Genomic DNA, 19,755 nt, shown 5'->3' on the forward strand with positions numbered 1-19,755 from the left:
ACTCAGATATAATTGTTGTTTTGTTAATCTACTTAGTGATTAATTAGCATGTGTTGGGAATCTTTTTAGCACTTAAACATGTAGTTTCTAGTCTATTCTCCACAACAACTAATTACTCATTAGTGAGTAATGACCCCTGGCCTCTACTGCAGGTGAATTTGACACCACAGTTTTAAATCCTTACATTTTACTCAATTATCTAAAAAATATTTAATAGTTTAGATAAAAAGAAAAACTAGAAGAATTCAAATTAAGATAATTATTGTTTATCACGTTAAGTTTGTATCTTGCTTAACATCTTTTCAAAGTCACATATAAGACATTCAAATAGTTCAGTTAAATTTCAAACAGAATGAAGAGAGAAATCATCTAACAAATACCCACACATCCCCTTCTCTATATTTAAGGAAGATTAACTTCTTTATCACACTGGTATTACTAGAAGGTCTTTTTTCTTGATCCTATTTGCTTTCCTTCATGAAAGTAGGAGCAATCGATGTCCTCAAATAAGTATATGTCCATTCTACTGATGTTTTCCTCCTTTGCGGTATGTTTATGTATCCCTGGGCAGTATAGTAAAACGTTTGAGCACTTAAAAATTTTCTGTAATTCTGTCATACTCTGTAAGCTATTATGCACTTGTTTTTGTCACCTTACATTGTATTCTTGAGACTTACCCATGCTGGTAAAGATAGACCTAGTTTAAATGCTCTATGATATTACATTGTGTGACTGGATAATTTATCAACATACTTGTAATGTCAGATTTCTAAATTTTTGTATATTTGATGGATTGCTGTAATTTGTACTTTCCTGATGACTAGTGAAATGCAACATTTTTTATGCTGGAATTTTTTCTAAAAAAAAAGTCTACAAACTTTCTTATTTTGTCTATTTAAAAAAATTGATTTGTAGCCTTGAAATATTCTGGCACTAATGCTTTATCAGTTACATGTACTACAAATAGTCTGTTGTCTTAACTTCATAGTGTCTTTTTCTTTGGTAATAGTTTTAACATTTAATATAGTTAAAATCATTCACATTAATTTTTACCTGTGTGTGTGGACTGAGATTACTCCTCACACAGATGCCATAAAGATTTCACCCTACATTAACTTCTACTATGTTTTTAAAACCTATTGTTTTCTTTTCCCTTCCCTTTCCCTCTTTTCTCTTCTTCTATCTTTTTAAAAAAGTTTCCTCTTATAAAATATTTAAAATGCACAAAAAATCAGAGAGCAATAAGTTCTCAAGTACTCTTGTAGCTACAATCATCTGCTCACCACACTTATTTCATCTATTCTCCCTTCCAACTCTACCCCTACACCAAGATTATTCTAAAGCAAATTCCAGATGATTTATCATTTCATCCATATTTCAGTCTATTTAAAATATAAGGACTTTCCCTGAAATGCAACTACACTGTCATTTTAATATCTAAAAATGAACAATTCCTGATATATCAGATACCCTGTCAGTGTTCAAATTTCCCCAATTATTGCTTGCTCATTTTTTTGCACTTGGTTTGAGCAGCATCCAAACAAGAAGACCTAAACACTTCATTTGAAGGATATGTCTTTTGAGTCTCTTTAATCTCTTCTGCTTTTCAATGTCATCTGTCCAATAAATTAGGTGTTTGTCCTGTAAAATCCTCTACGTGCTGGGACTTGAAGAGTTCATGCCCATGGTGTCACTTAACATGTTCCTCTATCATTAGATTTCCTTAACACTGATGTCACAGCTTGATTTGATTTAGGTTTCATATACTTGTTCCAAGTATGTTTTATAAGTGGTATTATATACTTTCATCATGAGGTATATAATTTCTAGTTATTCTTGGAATGAAGAATGAATATTAATTAACCTAAGAACATATTTTTATGTATACAAAAGTTTCAAAAAGCTTGTTCATTTTTAAAATTTCTAGCTACTGGGGCGCCTGGGTGGCGCAGTCGGTTAAGCGTCCGACTTCAGCCAGGTCACGATCTCGCGGTCCGTGAGTTCGAGCCCCGCGTCGGGCTCTCGGCTGATGGCTCAGAGCCTGGAGCCTGTTTCCGATTCTGTGTCTCCCTCTCTCTCTGCCCCTCCCCCGTTCATGCTCTGTCTCTCTCTGTCCCAAAAATAAATAAACGTTGAAAAAAAAAAAAAAATTTAAAATTTCTAGCTACTAACTACACTTAGAAGAGAATTATGAAGAAAACCTAGAATAAAACTATAGACTGCCAAAAGTGATATTACATCAAAAATTATAAAGATTTTAAATACTTGAATGACCATGTATTTTATCAAATAAACAATATTTTCCCAAGTTTGATAAATAAGACCATGTCTACATTCACTCAATTATGTTGTCTACTCATGTTTTAATCCAATCATAATTTTATATTTTGTTGAAATTATTTGTTCAAATAATGTTACTCTTCTAAATGTAGATATACACTTGAAAGAGAGCTTTTGTCAGTCTAACTTAAAAACTATTTTATAAAAATGTTGATTAGAATAACTATTTAATACTTAGCCTTACCATGTTACAGAGTCCCTCGTGAACCGTACAATCTAGTGTACCAAACTTGAGCTGACCATAAAGATGCTTTGATGCTTTTCGTAACTCTGGCAACAAAGCTCGACATGGTGGACACCACTACGGAAGAAAAAAATATTCATAAGCGCTGAGCTAAATGAAACAAAAAGCCACATTTCTGCAACAATCAATATATGCTAGATAAATCATACTTAGTTGTAAATCGTGTGTGTGTATGTGTGTGTGTATATTTTATCCCTAGAGGGGCAAGTACAACCCTGCTCTCATAGAAGCAATATGTGATAGTGCCCAAAATTGAGTAACACAATTCTAGTGTTCAAGATTATATAGCAAATGTCTTTTTGCTGTGACAAGAGAAAATTTGAAACACTGACATTTGACAGATAAAAATAACTTACTGGTGCAAAAAAATCAACAAGCCATGGTTCCTTGTCATTGGCAGGAAAATTTTGAGGTCCAAGTGTGGTAACATGAGAATTAACACTTTCTTTGGCAAAGGCAAGTATATCATATAGAATCTTCTTTCCTTTGAAAGCGAATAAGAAAAAAATTAAAATTCACGTACTGCCTTTCTATCCATAGAAACATTTCAAAGTTTTTAGACTTAAAATATTAAAGAAAGGAAGATAAACTTATTGCCAAATTGATTTTGGTGAGGTTTCATCCTCAAAGGCAGAGTAATCACTTCATTGCAATATTTGTTGTGTTCTTTAAAAAAAAATTTTTTTTTAATGTTTATATATTTTTGAGAGAGAGAGAGACAGAACGCAAGTGGGGGAGAGGCAGAGAAAGAGGGAGACCCAATCCGAAGCAGGGTCTGAGCTATCAGCACAGAGCCCAACGTGAGGCTTGAACTCACAAACTGTGAGATCATGACCTGAGCTGAAGTCAGATGCTTAACCGACTGGGCCACCCAGGTGCCCCTATTTGTGTTCTTTATGCTTACCCGAGCTATTACTGTTGCCTAATTACTAAACGTGTTTCTTCCAACTCAACCTCCCTTATGAATTCAAAACCTGTATTACCAACTGCCCATTGAAGATATTTACTTGGATGTCATGTAAACATTTAAAATATATTAAAATCGGAGTTATTCCCCCCCAAACTTGCTCCTTTTCTCACCTTCCCTATGTTGGCATTGGCATAATCATCCACCAGGTGCCTAAGATTTCCCAGAGTGATACTCGCCTTCTTTCTTTGCTGGTGTACCATGGACCAAGACCAATTAGACTAGTGCCTAAATTCTGTCTTGCCTATTACAATAACCAAGCTGGTCTTTGCGTACTATCTTTCGTAACTAATCCATTTTTTCATTGCTACCACAGTTAATTTACAAAAACATTTGTCTGATTACACTGTTCCTTGCTGAAAGGACTTTGATGATTTACTATTGCCTAAAGAATATACTCTTTGGTTTGACAAATAATGATTTTCTCAATTAGCACTTGGTCCATTTTCCCATGTGCCCTTTGACTTATTCACTTAATTGGCAATATTAAGTCAAATACCTATTATGTGTCATCCTTGTTTTAAATGTCATAGGGCATGCAAGAATAAAGATACAATCCTCAGAGAATTCACAGCACAGAAGAAATATTTTCACAATTATTTAAATACAATTATAAATGATACCACATTCTCCTGCTTTTTTCTTACTCTGTAGCTGCAGCTTCTTGAACTGGTTTACACATTCCTCTATCTTTGATCATCCTTAGGGCCCTGATCTTGTCTCTCTACTCACTCTTCCACAAGCTCATTCTCACTGAAGGCTTCAACTATCGTTGATATGATGATTATTTACATCTACCTTTTTCAGCCCAAATTCCTCTCCTGAGGCCTAGGCCTACATTCAGCTACAGATTGGTGATGTCTACTCCCTATCAACTCCTCCCCTCAGTGTTCTCTTCTTCACTCAATGGTACAGTCACTCAATTGCCAAGTGAATGTCAGAAACTTGGGCTTCTTTCTCTTACTTCCCCACATCTAAACAATTGTCAAGTTATACTGACTTTATATATAAATACTGACTTTGTATTTAAAGGTTGGTCCAAGTCCCTTCAACCACATTACTATTATTTAGATAAGGCAGCCGTCTTCTCTTAGATGAATGACTGTATCAGGTTTCTATCTGCCTTCCCTTCCTCTAATTGTGCTTCTATCCATTCTAGGTGGCCAGTTGCTTTCCTAAAACGTAACACTAGTTAAATCATATGTCTGCATAAATCTGAGAGCATTTGCTTTGCCCTCAGGATAAAGTCCAAATTCCTTTGCCTGACAGATGATACACAGAATTTGGAACTCTGAGGCCTTCTCCAGCCTCAAGTCTCAATCCTTTCAAACACTCAAAATTCCATCTTGAAATCCTCCTTTCTAAGAATGGATGAGGCTCTCTCTTATCTCAGAGTCTAAGAGAACTTGTGCTGGTTCCTGTGCTTGGAACATGCTTGCTACTCTTCATTTGGTCAACCATTACTTACACTTTAGATCTTGACAAAGAGATTGCTTTCTCTTACCTCAGAAGATTGTTCCTCCTAAGTGTAACCCATACTTAGCTCTGGTGGTAGCCAGTCTCCAAGGCAGTCCTCAGTGAATATTACCTCATGTATTCACACCATTGTTGTAACAGGGTACAACAAATGGTGGATATGATGGTGTGTCCTGTCTGACATTAGATTACATAATAGATATTGCTGTTACGTCTGTGTATCTCTCTCTGATCATTATTCTGGGAGAAGCCAGCTGTCATTCTGTGAGCAGCCCTACAGAGAGATCCAAGTGATAAGGAACTGAGGCTTTTGGTTGACAGCCAGCAAGGAACTAAGTCTTGAAGCCAGCTGTGCCAGGAGCTAACCGTCCCCCCATAAGTATGACCACAGCAGCTACGGCTGGGTCTCTCACCTAGTCCACCAGCATACCCGCAGCAAATGTGGCTCAGCCCAACAGAAGGGCACACGCAGCCACACAGCGGACGCCCCCCTTGAATACCTGGCTCTGCTGGCCAGGAGGGATTGGGCTTCTGGGCCCAACAAGACACTCTCTACAGAAGGGCACTCCTTCTAGACCAGATGTAACTGATCTACCTAAAACACAAAAACAAACATGAAGAATCAGGCCAAATGAGGAGACAGAGAGAGATAAAGTAGTCATAGAAATATTTAGTAGTTTAGTGGAAGAAAAATCTGAAAAATGCCCATAGTTGAGATGCTACATTTGGCACACTAGAAACGAAAACTATAGGTGTTGTTTACTTTTGTTCACAAGACCCTTAAAGTCTGCACTAACCTGATATGTCACCAGCATTCTTGCTCAAACACTAAAATAGCAGAAAAAAGTGAATTATTTTATTTTTTTAATGTTTATTTTTGAGAGATAGAGCACATGTGCGTGTGCGAGAGAGAGAGAGAGCATGAGTGGGGGAGGAGCAGAGAGAGAGATAGAGACAGAATCTGAAGCAGGCTCCAGGCTCTGAGCTGTCAGCACAGCGTCCGACACGGAGCTTGAACCCACAAGCTGTCAGATCATGGCCTGAGCCGAAGTCGGAAGCTTACCCGACTGAGACACCCAGACACCCAAAAGTGAATAATTTTAAAAAGAAGAGTAAAGAGAATAAAGCAACTAAATATAATTCAAAATATCTTTCTCCAAAAGAAACCTGTTTACTAACAAAAGCAAAGTTATTTATAGTGAGTACGTTTATACAAAGCAAGGTAAAAAGAACCACAAAAGACCCCAAAGAGCCAAAGCAATCTTGAGAAAGAAGAACAAAGCTAGAGGTATCATGGTCCCTCATTTCAAGATACACTACAAAGCTGCAGTAAACAAAGCAGTATGATACTGGCACAAAAACAGACACTTAGTTCAAAGAAACAGAATAGAGAGCCCAGAAATAAACCCATGCTTGTATGGTCAATCTCTGACAAAGGAGGTAAGAATATACAATGGAGAAAAGACAAGTTTCCTCAGTAAGTGGTGCTGGGAAAACTGGACAGCTACATGCAAAAGAATAAAACTCAACCACTCTCTTGTACCATACACAAAAATAAGTTCAAAATGGATCAAAGACCTAAATGGGAAACCGGAAACCATGGAAGTCCTAGAAGGAAACATAAGTCGTAATCTCCAACATTACCTTAGCAACAATTTTTCTAGACCTGTCTACTATGCAAGAAAAACAAAAGCAAAAACTATTAGGACTACACCAAAATAAAAAGCTTTTGCACAGTGAAGGAATAAAAAGAAAAAAAAAAAAAAAGCCAAGCTACTGAATGGGAGAAGATATTTTCAAATAACGTACTTAATAAAGGGTTAATATCCAGAATATATAAAGAACTCCTACAACTCTAAACACACACACACACAATCCAATTAAAAATGGGCAGAGGACCTGAAGAGACATTTTTCCAAAGAAGACACATACATAAATGGACAACAAACCAATGAAATGATGCTCAACATCATTAATCATCAGAGAAAGCAAATCCAAACCATGATGAGATATCACCTTACACCTGTCAGAACAACTAATACCAAAAAGCAAGAAATAGAGTTGGCAAGGATGTGGAGAAAAAAGAACTGGTAGGCAAACAGTATAGAGGTGGAAAACAGTATAGAGGTTCCTCAAAAAATTAGAAATAAAAATGCCATACAATCCAGTAATTCTACTGTTATTTACCCAGAGAAAACAAAAACACTAATTTGAAAAGATATATGCACCCCATGCTCATTGCAGCATTATTTACAATAGCCAAGATATGGAAGCAACACAAGTGTACATCAATAGATGGGTAAGAGGATGTGTATATACACACAGACAACACACACACAAATGGAATATGATTACTAATCGATGAAAAAGAAGGAGATCTTGCCATTTGTGACAACACAGATGAACCTAAAATGAATGATGCTAAGTGAAATAAGTTTGAGAAGACAAATACCATATGATTTTACTTTTGTGGAATCTAAAAAACAAAACAAAGTAGAAACAGACTCATAGACACAAAGAACTGGTGATTACCAGAGGGGAGATAATTGGAGGGATGGGTGAATTGGAGTGGGGGCTAGACTTCCAGCTCTGGAATTAAGTAAGTCATGGAGTACAGAGCAGGGAATATAGTCAAAGGTATTATTAATACCACCATACAGTGACAGATGAGAACTACACTTGTGGTGAGCACAGCATAATGTACATAGTTGTGGAATCACTGTTGTATACCGGAAAGTAATGCAATACTGTGTGTCAACTACATTTCAGTTAAAAAATAATTAAAGAGGTAGAAAGTACAAATAAAAAATTATTCGAAAATACATACACATTTTTATCATTTTTCCCTTCTTACCATGATGAATTTCATATTCTTTGGTTCCTTGTCCTTTAAATACTGCTAGACATGGCTGAAACACATAGAGATTACTACAGATGTCTGGTGCAGAGGAACAGTCAAACTTGCCAACCTAAAGGAGAAAATTTAATTTGATGAAAACAAAATCTTATATATTCATTTTTTAAATATTCATAAAGAAATGCCATTGCTCTAACAGTTTCTAAACAGAAGTTAACTGGCCATGAAAATAAGAGATAGAAATAATTTACATTGAACACTGAAACTAAGTTTAGTGAAGGAAAAACAAAGCCTCCTAGAGAGTTCAAAAACTTGAGAGAAAATATTCTAGAAAACATGAAGTTGCTTAAGACATCCACTCTTCTAATAATGCAGAAGACACTTATATAATCTTGGAGTGGGAGAGATAGAAAACTTTTTAAGACCTCAAAAGCAGAAATAAGAAAAAGGTTGACAATTTCATACAGTGTGAAAGAAAATTGCATAAAGAATACTAACAGGCAAATGATAAACCATGAAAAAATATTTGCAAGATTTTAGAGGATCCACTAAGAAATAAAAAGATAAATCTCCTTTCAGAAGAAAGAAAACAGGCCAGAGACAGAGAGAAAATAGAAAAATTATGATTTGTTAATAATCACAAAAGATTTTTTCAACCTCACTAGAAAGCAAATAAATGAAAATGAATATTATTAATATATCACTTTTGGCCTATAAGAATGGTGATTACAAAAAATGATACTATCATGATTGGCACAGGTGTGGAGAAATGGCTACTTACACGTTGCCAGTAAGAATACAAAACGATATAAACATTATGGAGGACACTGGTAATGAGGACAATTAAAAAAAAAAATCTTGATTAAGAAAATTCCTCATACTGCATTTTTACAGTATGTATTTTTGACATAAAATAGAAAAAACATAAGATGGATCTGTTAAACAATTATGGTGTAATCATATAGTGAAATACTACCTAGTCTTTAGGGATGATGGTATCTATATGAAGATAAATATAGATATTTATTATCATATCTATATTCATCATCTATATTTATCATCAAATATCTGTATCATCATATATATTTAAATATATTTATCATCTAGTTAGCATAGATTAAATATCTAAATATATTTATCATCATATATATTTAATAATATATATTGATCACCATCCCTAAAGGCTAAATTCATATATATATATATATATATATATATATATATACACACATACATACACACACATATATATATACATATGCATAATAAGAAAAGCATAAGGGGCCTTATAAGGCATTTAAGAAACTACATGATATCGTCAAATGGAAAATTCTACAAAGGAGAATATAGTAGTTCCTCACTTATCAGTGGTTTTACTTTCTGTCGTTTCAGTTTCCATTTGTCCAACTGTAGTCCAGAACACAGGATTCTCTTCTAAAGCACTGTCAGGTCGGGAGTAACTTAACAACACACCATGGTGCTTACATTATTCACCTCACTTCATTTCATCATGTAAGCATTTTACGGTTTCATATCAATTCACGAGAATACAGTACAGTAAGATATTTTGAGAGAGCCCATATTCACATAACTTTTATTTTAATTATCCATTTTATTATTATTGTTAATCTCTTACTGCACCTAATTTATGAATGAAACTTTATTATAGGTATGTATGTATAGGAAAAAACATAATATACACAGGGTTTGGTACTCTCTGTGGTTTCAGGCATCCACTCAGGATCTTAGAACATATCTCCTGCAGATAAAGGAGGGACTACTGTAATAGTGAATCCATTTTTATTTAAAAAGTTCATATATAAATTTACATGTATGTCTATCACAATGGCCATTACAATAAGTATGTATGTGCACATATATCCCTATGCCCACATACTACAACATATGTAGAAAAAGTCTGAGAGGTTACACAGTAAATTTTTTAGGAGAGCCATTAATAGTAGTGAGAATATGGGTAATTTTTAAATATTTGTTTTAATTCATTTTGTTCTTTATATATCCTAATTTTTAAACTATAATTACAAATTAAAGAAATACAAATTTTACTTTATTTTTTAAAAATGTTTATTTATTTTGAGAGAGTGCATGCGTGCATGAGAGGGGGAGGGGCAGAAAGCAAGGGAGAGGATCCTAGGCAGGCTCTGTGCTAGTGCAGAGCCTGACACGGGGCCCGAATTCCTGAACCATGAGATCACGACCTGAGCAGAAATCAAGAGTCAGATGCTTAGCCGACTGAGCCCCTCTGATGCCCCAAGAAACAAGAATTGTAAAAAGGAGAAGACATTCTTCTATAGTATGCATTTCAGAAAAATTTTCTGATACAGATATATCACATGCCAACTATCCAAGAGAAATGAAAGTTAACTGCTTTTAGATATCGCTGTTGGTTTTTAACAGAAAAACAAAACTACAAAAGAAGAACAAAAGCATTTAGGAGTTTCTTAACCTAGAATCTCAAATAAACATTTTTACGTTCCTTAAAATATAACTTTATATATTAAATTAGTAGGAAAGCACACTAGCAGAAGGCTAGGCAGAATACATTTTCCTTACTTGAATATGTTCACTTTTAAGTAGAGTTTTTAGTTTCTTCAACTCAGGATCGTTTGAATTTTCATGTTTTCCAAAATTAAAAAATAAGAGCCACCGATGATGAGCCAATCGATCCTTAGAAGTGATAAAAAGGGGGGAAAAAGTGAAAAATAATGTCAGAGTCAAGAAATTCTAAGGGTTCTAATCTTTATTTCTTTGACCTAAATTTTAGCCACCTACCCATTACTTCAAAATACTGTCTAAAATTCAGACCCATTTTATTGTGTATTTCTTTGCAACAATGCAATGTAAATCAATCTTCTATTAAAGAAGATAAAAATCACTAAGTTATAAAATCTTAAAGCAGACAATTGTACCAAAAAATGTATCTAATTTTAATGATACATAGCTAAAAATTTGGGGGTAGGGAAGTAAACTGTTTTTAGGCTTAGCAGTTTGGTAGGGATACGACTTGGAAGGCTCTGGGATCAAGAAATAGAAAAAAAAAAGTTGATTCTACTGCAAACTGAGTATTGCTAAAGCTGCTTAACTCTCAGTGAACAATATAAATAGTTCTATAAGCAAGAACATAAAATTCCAAAACAGATCCACAGCTGCTTTGTGATAAAAAATCTTGACTTTTCTGACACTCCTGCTGAAAGACGTCATTCAGGACTGGTTAAGTTTTCCTGAACTCTACACCCACCATGAAGTTGCAACTCCAGCAATTAGAGTTTAATATAGAATAACGGATATGTATATGAAATCCTTTGAAACTGCTACTTTCTGTCTAGTGATGAATGAGACAAATGCTGATTTCAAAATGTTAACATGTGAAATGCTACCAACATTTACTACCATTTATCATTATTAATAGAAATATTACCTCTAGTGTATTTGCCGAAAGTAGTTCAAAATCTGGAAGATTATGCATTATTTCCAAATATATTTCTTTAGCATCCAGTGAATGAAGGAACTAAAATAAAAGAATTATACTGTAATCTTTTTAATCAACACCCATTTATTTTAGTGTCCTTTTTTACAGAGAACTCTTTAAAAAAAAGATCACAAAAGTTAAAAAGTTTTTAAGCTATTTATTCTAAATGTTGTATTTTTAAAAAAGTGTACCATAGTTTGCCAATTATTAAAAAGCTGTGTAACTGGGCTGTTTCTTAAAAACACTGATGTAAAATTACATTATATGGAATTTTCTGTTAATTGTGGTGCGCATTCTATAATAATCTTCATGATAACGTGGAGTAACCTCTGAATTACTGGGGAAAAACTGTATCATGTTCAGATTAATTTTAACGCTCATCATGTCTTGTGGAAGGCCAATGCTTTATAAACTTTACAACTCAAGTAGTACTTGAAAGATCTGAAACTCCAGTACAAACTTGTTGGAACTACCATGGTGTTCAGAGCTTAACTGTGCTCAACATGGGAGTAACCATTTGGATAGAAATGACGAGTACAACATAATAGAAAATGGTTTTTTCTAAGTTTCTTTCCTTAAAGCTTGTTTTTCTTTTCTTAGATTTTTAGCATATTGTTAAAGATCTATATGAAATATTTTCTGTTACCAAAGGGCTTACAAGGCCCAAACAAACCTTTCATGCCATGGTACTATAGTTCATTGACATCAGTCACATTTATTAGGAAGGTTTTACTAAAAATACTCCTATAGCAGCTTATATAAATATGTAAGTGACTAATCCACTAGAATCTCGTTATAAACCTGTTTGTTGTAGAGTAAAACGTGGTACTTACATTTATAAAGGATATTGTCTAACCTCTGAATTTCTTCCTTCCTCCCTCCCCTCCCTCTTAAAAAAGTTCTTTATTCATTATACACAGAACATGTCTCCTATAAAATATACACATAAATCACTTTTAAAAAGTGTCATTTGGTGACCATTTTCTCAATTACAGAACACACTAAATCAGTTGGGACAATAACTCTGTCTGCCTCAAAATAACCTAATTATAGCACCCAAAGTCCTCTTTATATCTAATGCAAAGTTACAAACTTGTTTTTGGGATTATTTCCCAATATGTGTTCGAGGACACAAAATTAATAATTTAATATTACCTAGTATATTACAGTCACTGCACAATAAATCAGTTTATTACAAACTGAATTTTTTTCATTATTGATGGAATGCAAACAAATACTGGGTACTTTTAAATGGCAGATAACCACAAAATTACCTTTGATAATGGCATTTTGGGTTTTAGAATTACATTAGGATATGAATGGTGTAAAACATTGTTATAAATAACACATCTTAAAACAATGGGGGCCATACTGTAGTGACTCGCTATACTGTGTGGACATTTATCAAATTAAGTGAATTTTCTACCCAATTACCCAGTACAATTTTGTTAACAATAAGGACTCAGTAAATAAATGTTTGCTGAATATACGGGTTAGGAAAGGGGGAAAAGATGGATGTCAAGTACTATAACTGAAATTTACCTGGGAAGGAGAGTGTTTAAAGAAGATATAAACTACATATGTAATACAAGTAAATAAACTCAGAGGCCAACAAAACAAACCACCAAGCAGAAAACACTGTTGCTAGAATACATAAGGCAAGATTTGCCAATAGTGAAAACGGAACGGTATTTAAAGAGATAACCAACAAGATGTTTATGTTAGACCATATGTTTTCTCATAGACCATATGTTTTCTCAATCAATTCACTTTGAGACAGACCACAAGACATTTTACTTTTTTAAAAACTTGAATGCTTTTAAGAGAGACAAAGACTATTTAATTCATCACTCTCTGTTACTACAGTATTACAGTATTTCCAGAATCACTGATGTATGTCTCCTAGGGTTGCATCTGAGCTTGCAGTTTTATATCAAAAAGCAGAAAGATCTCACTAAAACATGAGACTGTGGTACTGAAGGCAAGAGCCTATGTTAAGGGAAGAGGCATGCTCATACACTGTGGCACAGTATAAATAGAAATTTTCTGTAGGGGAAATCTGGCAAAACAAAATTAAAATTGCCATGGCTATTTCATCTAAATAGGTAATTGAAGAAGTGCACAAAGATGAACAAACATTGTTCATTACAACACTGCTTATAATCATGAAACAGTAGGTAACTTAAATATCAAGAGAGCACTGATTAAGTAGGTCACATTTAGTCAATGGATTGCTACTTAGGGATTGTTGATATGTATATATATCTCTAGCACATAGCATAGACATTATATATATTGTCCACTTACATGCCAGATAATCTTCTAGGGATTTGACATATAACAGTAAAAACATCCAAATTTAAAAATGTATCGTGGGAGAAAAATAAAAATAAAAAGGTAAGATATTAGTGTATATTATAAGGTGATAAATGCTCTAATAGCAGTGGGAGTGGATTTTAGAAAGATTTTAAAGAGCCACAGATTCTCCTGACATAGGTTACAGAATATGAGAAAAATAAGAATTGAGAAGGACTCCAAAGTATTTGGCCTGAATGATACTGGATGGGGTTTTTATCAACTGAGATTGGGAAAACTGTGGGTAGAGCAGATTTATGGGAGAATACTAGGAGTATAGTTATAGCCATCTAAGTTTGAGACATCAATTCATATCCCAGGGGAGATGTGGAATAATTCAGGCAGTAGGATATATATATATCTGGAGTGGAGGCCAGAGGTCTGGGCCACAGATAAAACTGGAGAGTTGTCAGCAAGAAGTCATAATTCAGGTATATGTAAGTAGAGATCTGGAAGAGTATTTATCAAGATTTGATGGTGCTTGTCTGTGGGTGATTTGGTTTTAGTGAATTTTCCATCTGTCTTTATACATTTTTTTTTTAAAGATACTATTTTTAAGTAATTTCTACATGCAACGTAGGGCTTGAAGTCACAGCCCTGAGATCAAGAGTCACATGCTCCACTGACTGAGCCAGCCAGGTGCCCAGCCTGTATACATTTCTATACCCATTAATGAATTTCAGTAATGAATATGTTATTTTTGTCAACATCAAAAAAGCAGAATTAAAATACAGAGACATAAACTTATGAAAGTTTGTCTTTTATTATTTTCTTTTGAGGTTCTTTAGGGATCTATCCAATATCCCATTATTTATCTCAGCTTCTTGATAACTAGCTTGAACCTTGGTCTCCTCATTCATAAAATTAGGGAGGTGAACCATACTGGTGATCTCCATACGAAGTGTATACCAGAAAATCTAACAGGGTGCTTTAAAAAAAACAGATACTGACTCAGAGCCAAACCTACAAATGATCTATATTTTAACATTAGAAAATACACACTTAGATGAAAACCAATGAAAATTCATACAACCTAAGAATGTTTTCCACACTTTTGGGCTGTAAGTTTTAATGGTTGATACCATTGTAAAAAATAATCCTTATAAGTAGATTTACCATTAAACAGAATCCCAAAAGTTAAATATTTGTTCTAAATAACATTATAAATGGACTCGTTTCCTTGTTTACAAAATGGTGTATTATGTTTGAATGTGTGTGCTCACCTATATGTAAAGAAATTAAAGTAATTCATACCAAAACACTGCTTTTCTCTTTGTTATTTAATGTGGCGCCAGGAGGAAAATAGGCAGTAGTACTTGTCGTAATATCCAAACTTTTACAAAGGTTGTCCTGGGTGGCACAGTCCATCCATCCTATGTTAACAAGACCATCCTACAATGGAAAGCAACAAAAAATAGGTCGCGTGTAAGTAAAAGAGAAAGTTCGAGGGATTTAGCTTTATTCAGAAAGCCCCAACTTTTGTACTTTAAATTTAAAACTTTCAAAAAAGTTTACTTGGAATATAAATGATGCAGATTGGAGTAACATGATTAATAAAGTTGGTCTAATAGATAAAAAAATTATACCTAATATACACAGAAAACATATTGAGCACACAGAGATCTTTCACAAATTTCCTAACTGACAAACTCCCAGGCAGCAAAGGGAACTTCAGTAGTGTTACAGTATCAACAACACACATATTATGTCCTCAACCATAGCATGATGAGAGCTAAATATGCAACAAAATAACAAAACATAACAGTACAAAATACAATTTGGAGATGATACGAACACTAAATATAAACTCCTTTGTTTAAAGAAGAATTCATAACTAAATTACAGAATATTTGAAGTGAATAAAAGCACCAAAATTCTAGTTAGGAAGAGAAGTTTTATAGCTATGAATACACTTATCAAAAAACAAAATTTATAAATAAGGGAGTTAAATGTTCAAGAAACTACAAAGAAATATTTGGAATCAATTTTTAAATGTCTTTCTTAACATGGCCATATAGTTTTGCAAAATAGCTGATGCTTACCAACATGCCACTGAGCCTGAGTCGTGTCTGTGAAGTTAAACAATCTAGGGAGGAAAAAAAAATTATGACATAATTTTAGCTTTATTAAGTCTATACTTCCTTTTGACTTTCCTTCCACAAACTACCATGTTGATTCTAAGGCAACTGACTGGACTCCAATGGTAAGAATGACACATTTACTAAGTTTCATACTACACATGTGCATATACACACACACAAGCACACACGTGCAATACGCACTCTCACACATTTTTCCATTCTCTCCTGTTAATTTCCCAAGGTTTCTAGTTAAAGAGAATCGCTTTTGGATCTTACTCTCAAATCTGCTCCTATCAACAATCCCCTTTATCGAAGAGATCTCATGATTTTGGGGAACTAAAATGTCACAAATCTATACGATAAAAACTAACATAAAGAACCTTTAAAATATAAGTCTTTTATTTATTTAATTTTAATTACAGTAGTTAACACACAGTGTTAATTTCAGGTGTACAATATAGGGATTAAACAATTAGTGTTTATCATGGTGTACTAAAGTGGTTTTCTCAACACTATTTGTTGAAGGGACTGTCTTTTTCCCATGTATATTCTTGCCTCCTTTGTCACAGACTGAGCATATAAGCATGGGTTTATTTCTGGGTTCTCTATTCTGTTCCATTGACCTATGTGTCTTTTTTGGTGCCAATACTACATTGTTCTGATTATTACAGCTTTGCAGTATAGCCTGAAATCTGGGATTGTGATACCTCCAGTTTTGTTCTTTTTCAATATTGCTTTGGCTATTTGGGGTCTTTTGTGGTTCCATACAAACTTTAGGATTATGTGTTCTACTTCTGTGAAAAATGCTGTTGGTATTTTGAGAGGGATTGCATTAAATTTGCAGATTGATTTGGATAGCATAGGAGATTTTAACAACATTTGTTCTTATAATCCATGTGCATGGAATATCTTTCCATTTGCTTGTATCATCTTCAGTTTCTTTTATCAGTGTTTTATAGTTTTCAGAGTACAGGTCTTCCCTTAGTTGAGGGAACTAAACTTAGTTCCCTCCTCCTTAGTTGAGATTATTCTTAGGTATATATATATTTTTTTTTTTGGTGCAATTCTAAATTCTTAATTTCTCTTTCTGTGGCTTCATTATTAGTGTATAAAAATGCAACAGATTTCTGTATACTAATTTTGTATCCTGTGACTTACTGAATTTATTGATCAGTTCTAATAGTTTTTTGGTGGAGTCTTTAGGGTTTTCTATATATAGTATCATATCATCTGCAAACTGAAAGTTTTACTTCTTTCTTACCGATGTGGATGCCTTTCATCTCTTTTTCTTGTCTGACTGCTGTGGCTATGACTTCTACTAGTATGTTGAATAAAAGTGGTGAGGCGACATCCTTGTCTTGTCCCTGATCTTAGAGGAAAAGCTCTCAGTTTGTCATCATTGAGTGTAATGTTAGCTGTAGGTTTTTTGTATATGACCTTTATTATGTTAAGGTATGTTCCTTCTAAACCTACTTTGTTGAGAGTTTTTATCATGAATGGATGTTGTACTTTGTGAAATGCTTTTTATGTACCTACTGAAATGATCATATCTTTATCTTTTCTCTTGCTGATGTAATGTATCACACTGATTGATTTGCTAATGTTGAACCACTCTTGCATCCCAGGAATAAATCCCACTTGATCATGGTGAATGTTTTTTTTTTAGTGTACTGTTGGACTCGATTTGCTAATATTTTGTTGAAGATTTTTGCATCTATGTTTATCAGAGAGATTGGCCTGTAGTTCTCTTCTTCTGTAGGGTCTTTTGGTTTTGGTATCAGGATAATGCTAATCTCACAGAACGAATATAGAAGCTTTCCTTCCTAAAATATTATACAATCTTAAAATAACTTTGTCTTCATTTTCACGGAAGCTCTTAAAATATGAATATTGGGATACAATGAGACAGATTTAGAAGGAAACTGTAGCACCACAGAGCCTATAAAGACACGTAAAATCAATTTACCTGGGATGAAAAGTAAAAGAATATCAGAAAGTTTAAGTTTTCTTAATATGTGGAATGAACAGAAATTTGTGCATTAGGCCAAAATGGAACAAAATCCCTCACTGTTAGACTAAGGGTTATTTTTGCTTGAAGGCAATACCTTCCTAACATGGGTCTTACAGGATAGGGTGAGTGATTCATTTTAGCTGCAAGGCAATTCATTTGCAACAGAACAGTATAAAGCTGATAGGTAAAGTTTGGGTTAAAGACCCATGTTAGGATTAAACGTATAAAAACATGTTAATGAATTTTGTAACACTGGGCCAATCTCATTGTTTGAATGGAGTTTGTGGTTTGGTACATGGGGTACTGAATTTTCAAGTTAATTTACTGGTGGAAAGGTTCCTAGAAATGGAAAGTTATCATCTTCAAATATATAATTTTATAAGGCAAACATATATACGTTTTTTATATGTTAAGTATGAAGAAAAGTCCATAATACCAAAAAATTATTATTTGGGGAGGGTTACATCTGTCAACAACTACAAGTGGGGGAGGGGCAGACAGAAAGGGAGACAGAGGACCCAAAGCAGGCTCCACACTGTCAGAACAGGGCCCCGATGTGGGGCTTGAATTCACGAACTACAAGATCATGAGCTGAGCCGAAGATGGAAGGTTAATCAACTAAGCCACCCAGGCGTCCCAATGACTAATCATTTTTGCAAACTGCCAAACACATCTGTGGCTATCTGAAGGTATAATTATAATGAGTGTAATTAAGCTGGAAAACTTGTCCACCAAACAAAGTTATAAATGAAACTTTAACAAATTAATAATTTTATAACAAGTGTAAAATAACAAAAAAAGGTAGATATTCATTAAATAAAAAATTATGCTCAGATATATATTATAGTTTGAAGTACTGAATAATCAATTATCGCAGCATACTTAAGACTGACACCTAGTCAAAGGGTACAAGCTTCCTGTTATAAGATTAACAAGTTCTGGGAACGTGATGTAGAGCATCGTGATTATAACTAATACTACTATATTATACACTCAAAAATTGCTAAGAAAGTAGATTTTAAATGTTCTTGTCATGAAACAGAAATTGTCCTTATGTGACAGGTTGGAGATGTTAGCTAATGCTATGGTGGTAATCATTTTGCAATATACGTAGTATATCAATAGGTTGTATACCCGTAAGTTACACAATGTTATAAGGCAATTACATCTCAATAAAACTGAAGAAAAAAATATTGCCACCTAAAAATTAAGTGTTATGATTTCTTCAACATAACAAAGTAACAAATAAAATTACCTCCTCCTTTGGAACAAAAAGTGATCAGCCAGCCAACACCAGCAGCAAAAGCAGTTTCTATGGAGTGAACAAAATTTCCTTAAAAGAAAATAAAGCAAATTACCTATTTTTTGAATTCCGGAATTCATAAAAATCCTCTTGAAGCATGTCAAATTCCTACACTAACTCTCCATTGTTTTCATCACATAAAATCTAAATTCATCATTTCATTAAGAAAGAAACTAAAACTGGCAACCAAGGCCCCTGTGGTCTGAGCTTTGTCTGCCCGTTCAGCTAGCCATGTCTCCCCCCAGGCCACTCCACTCACTGCCCATCTTTTTGTCAGATTCATGATGAAGCACTGCCAGTTTACCCAGTTCACAGTGATCTTTAAAGGTTTCATTTTCATGACAGGTTGGGTCTGACTTCATTTAAGAAGTCTCTTCTAACCCTTCCTCTTTTCCACATCTGAGTTCTTTTATGTTCTTCATGTTTCTCTAAGATTGCCTCTATCATAGTAGTTACTACATTGCATTTTAATGGTTTTACTCACGCCTTGCTTGCTAAAATAATGAGGCCCTTGAAGCAGGGATTATATATTTTATTACTGCAGCTCTAACATTTAACACGGTTTCCAAGACGTAACTTGTATTTAATGAATGACATAAACACCTTACTAGATGTGAATACTACCATTTCA

The 19,755-nt window shown here is 34.1% G+C and overlaps 1 protein-coding gene across 3 annotated transcripts in view; it reads right to left on the reverse strand.

Annotated features, from left to right (window-relative positions):
* The window catches only part of DNAJC10 (DnaJ heat shock protein family (Hsp40) member C10), a 52,479-nt gene that overhangs the window by 12,825 nt on the left and 19,899 nt on the right, over positions 1–19,755 (reverse strand). For 2 of the 3 annotated variants that reach the window (XM_047084105.1, XM_047084106.1), the window contains exons 8-15: positions 19,077–19,154; positions 15,772–15,815; positions 14,984–15,121; positions 11,324–11,413; positions 10,459–10,572; positions 7,882–7,996; positions 2,941–3,068; positions 2,525–2,641 (exon numbers count right to left, since the gene is read on the reverse strand). In XM_047084105.1, the coding sequence (XP_046940061.1) occupies positions 2,525–2,641; positions 2,941–3,068; positions 7,882–7,996; positions 10,459–10,572; positions 11,324–11,413; positions 14,984–15,121; positions 15,772–15,815; positions 19,077–19,154 (824 nt within the window). The remainder of the gene's footprint in view (positions 1–2,524; positions 2,642–2,940; positions 3,069–7,881; positions 7,997–10,458; positions 10,573–11,323; positions 11,414–14,983; positions 15,122–15,771; positions 15,816–19,076; positions 19,155–19,755) is intronic. The other variant, XM_047084107.1, reaches the window with a different exon arrangement.

Source organism: Lynx rufus, unplaced genomic scaffold (assembly GCF_022079265.1).
Source record: "Lynx rufus isolate CCGP_SWC_20201006 ecotype Redwood Valley unplaced genomic scaffold, mLynRuf1.p SCAF_2, whole genome shotgun sequence".
Lineage (NCBI taxonomy): Eukaryota > Metazoa > Chordata > Mammalia > Carnivora > Felidae > Lynx > Lynx rufus.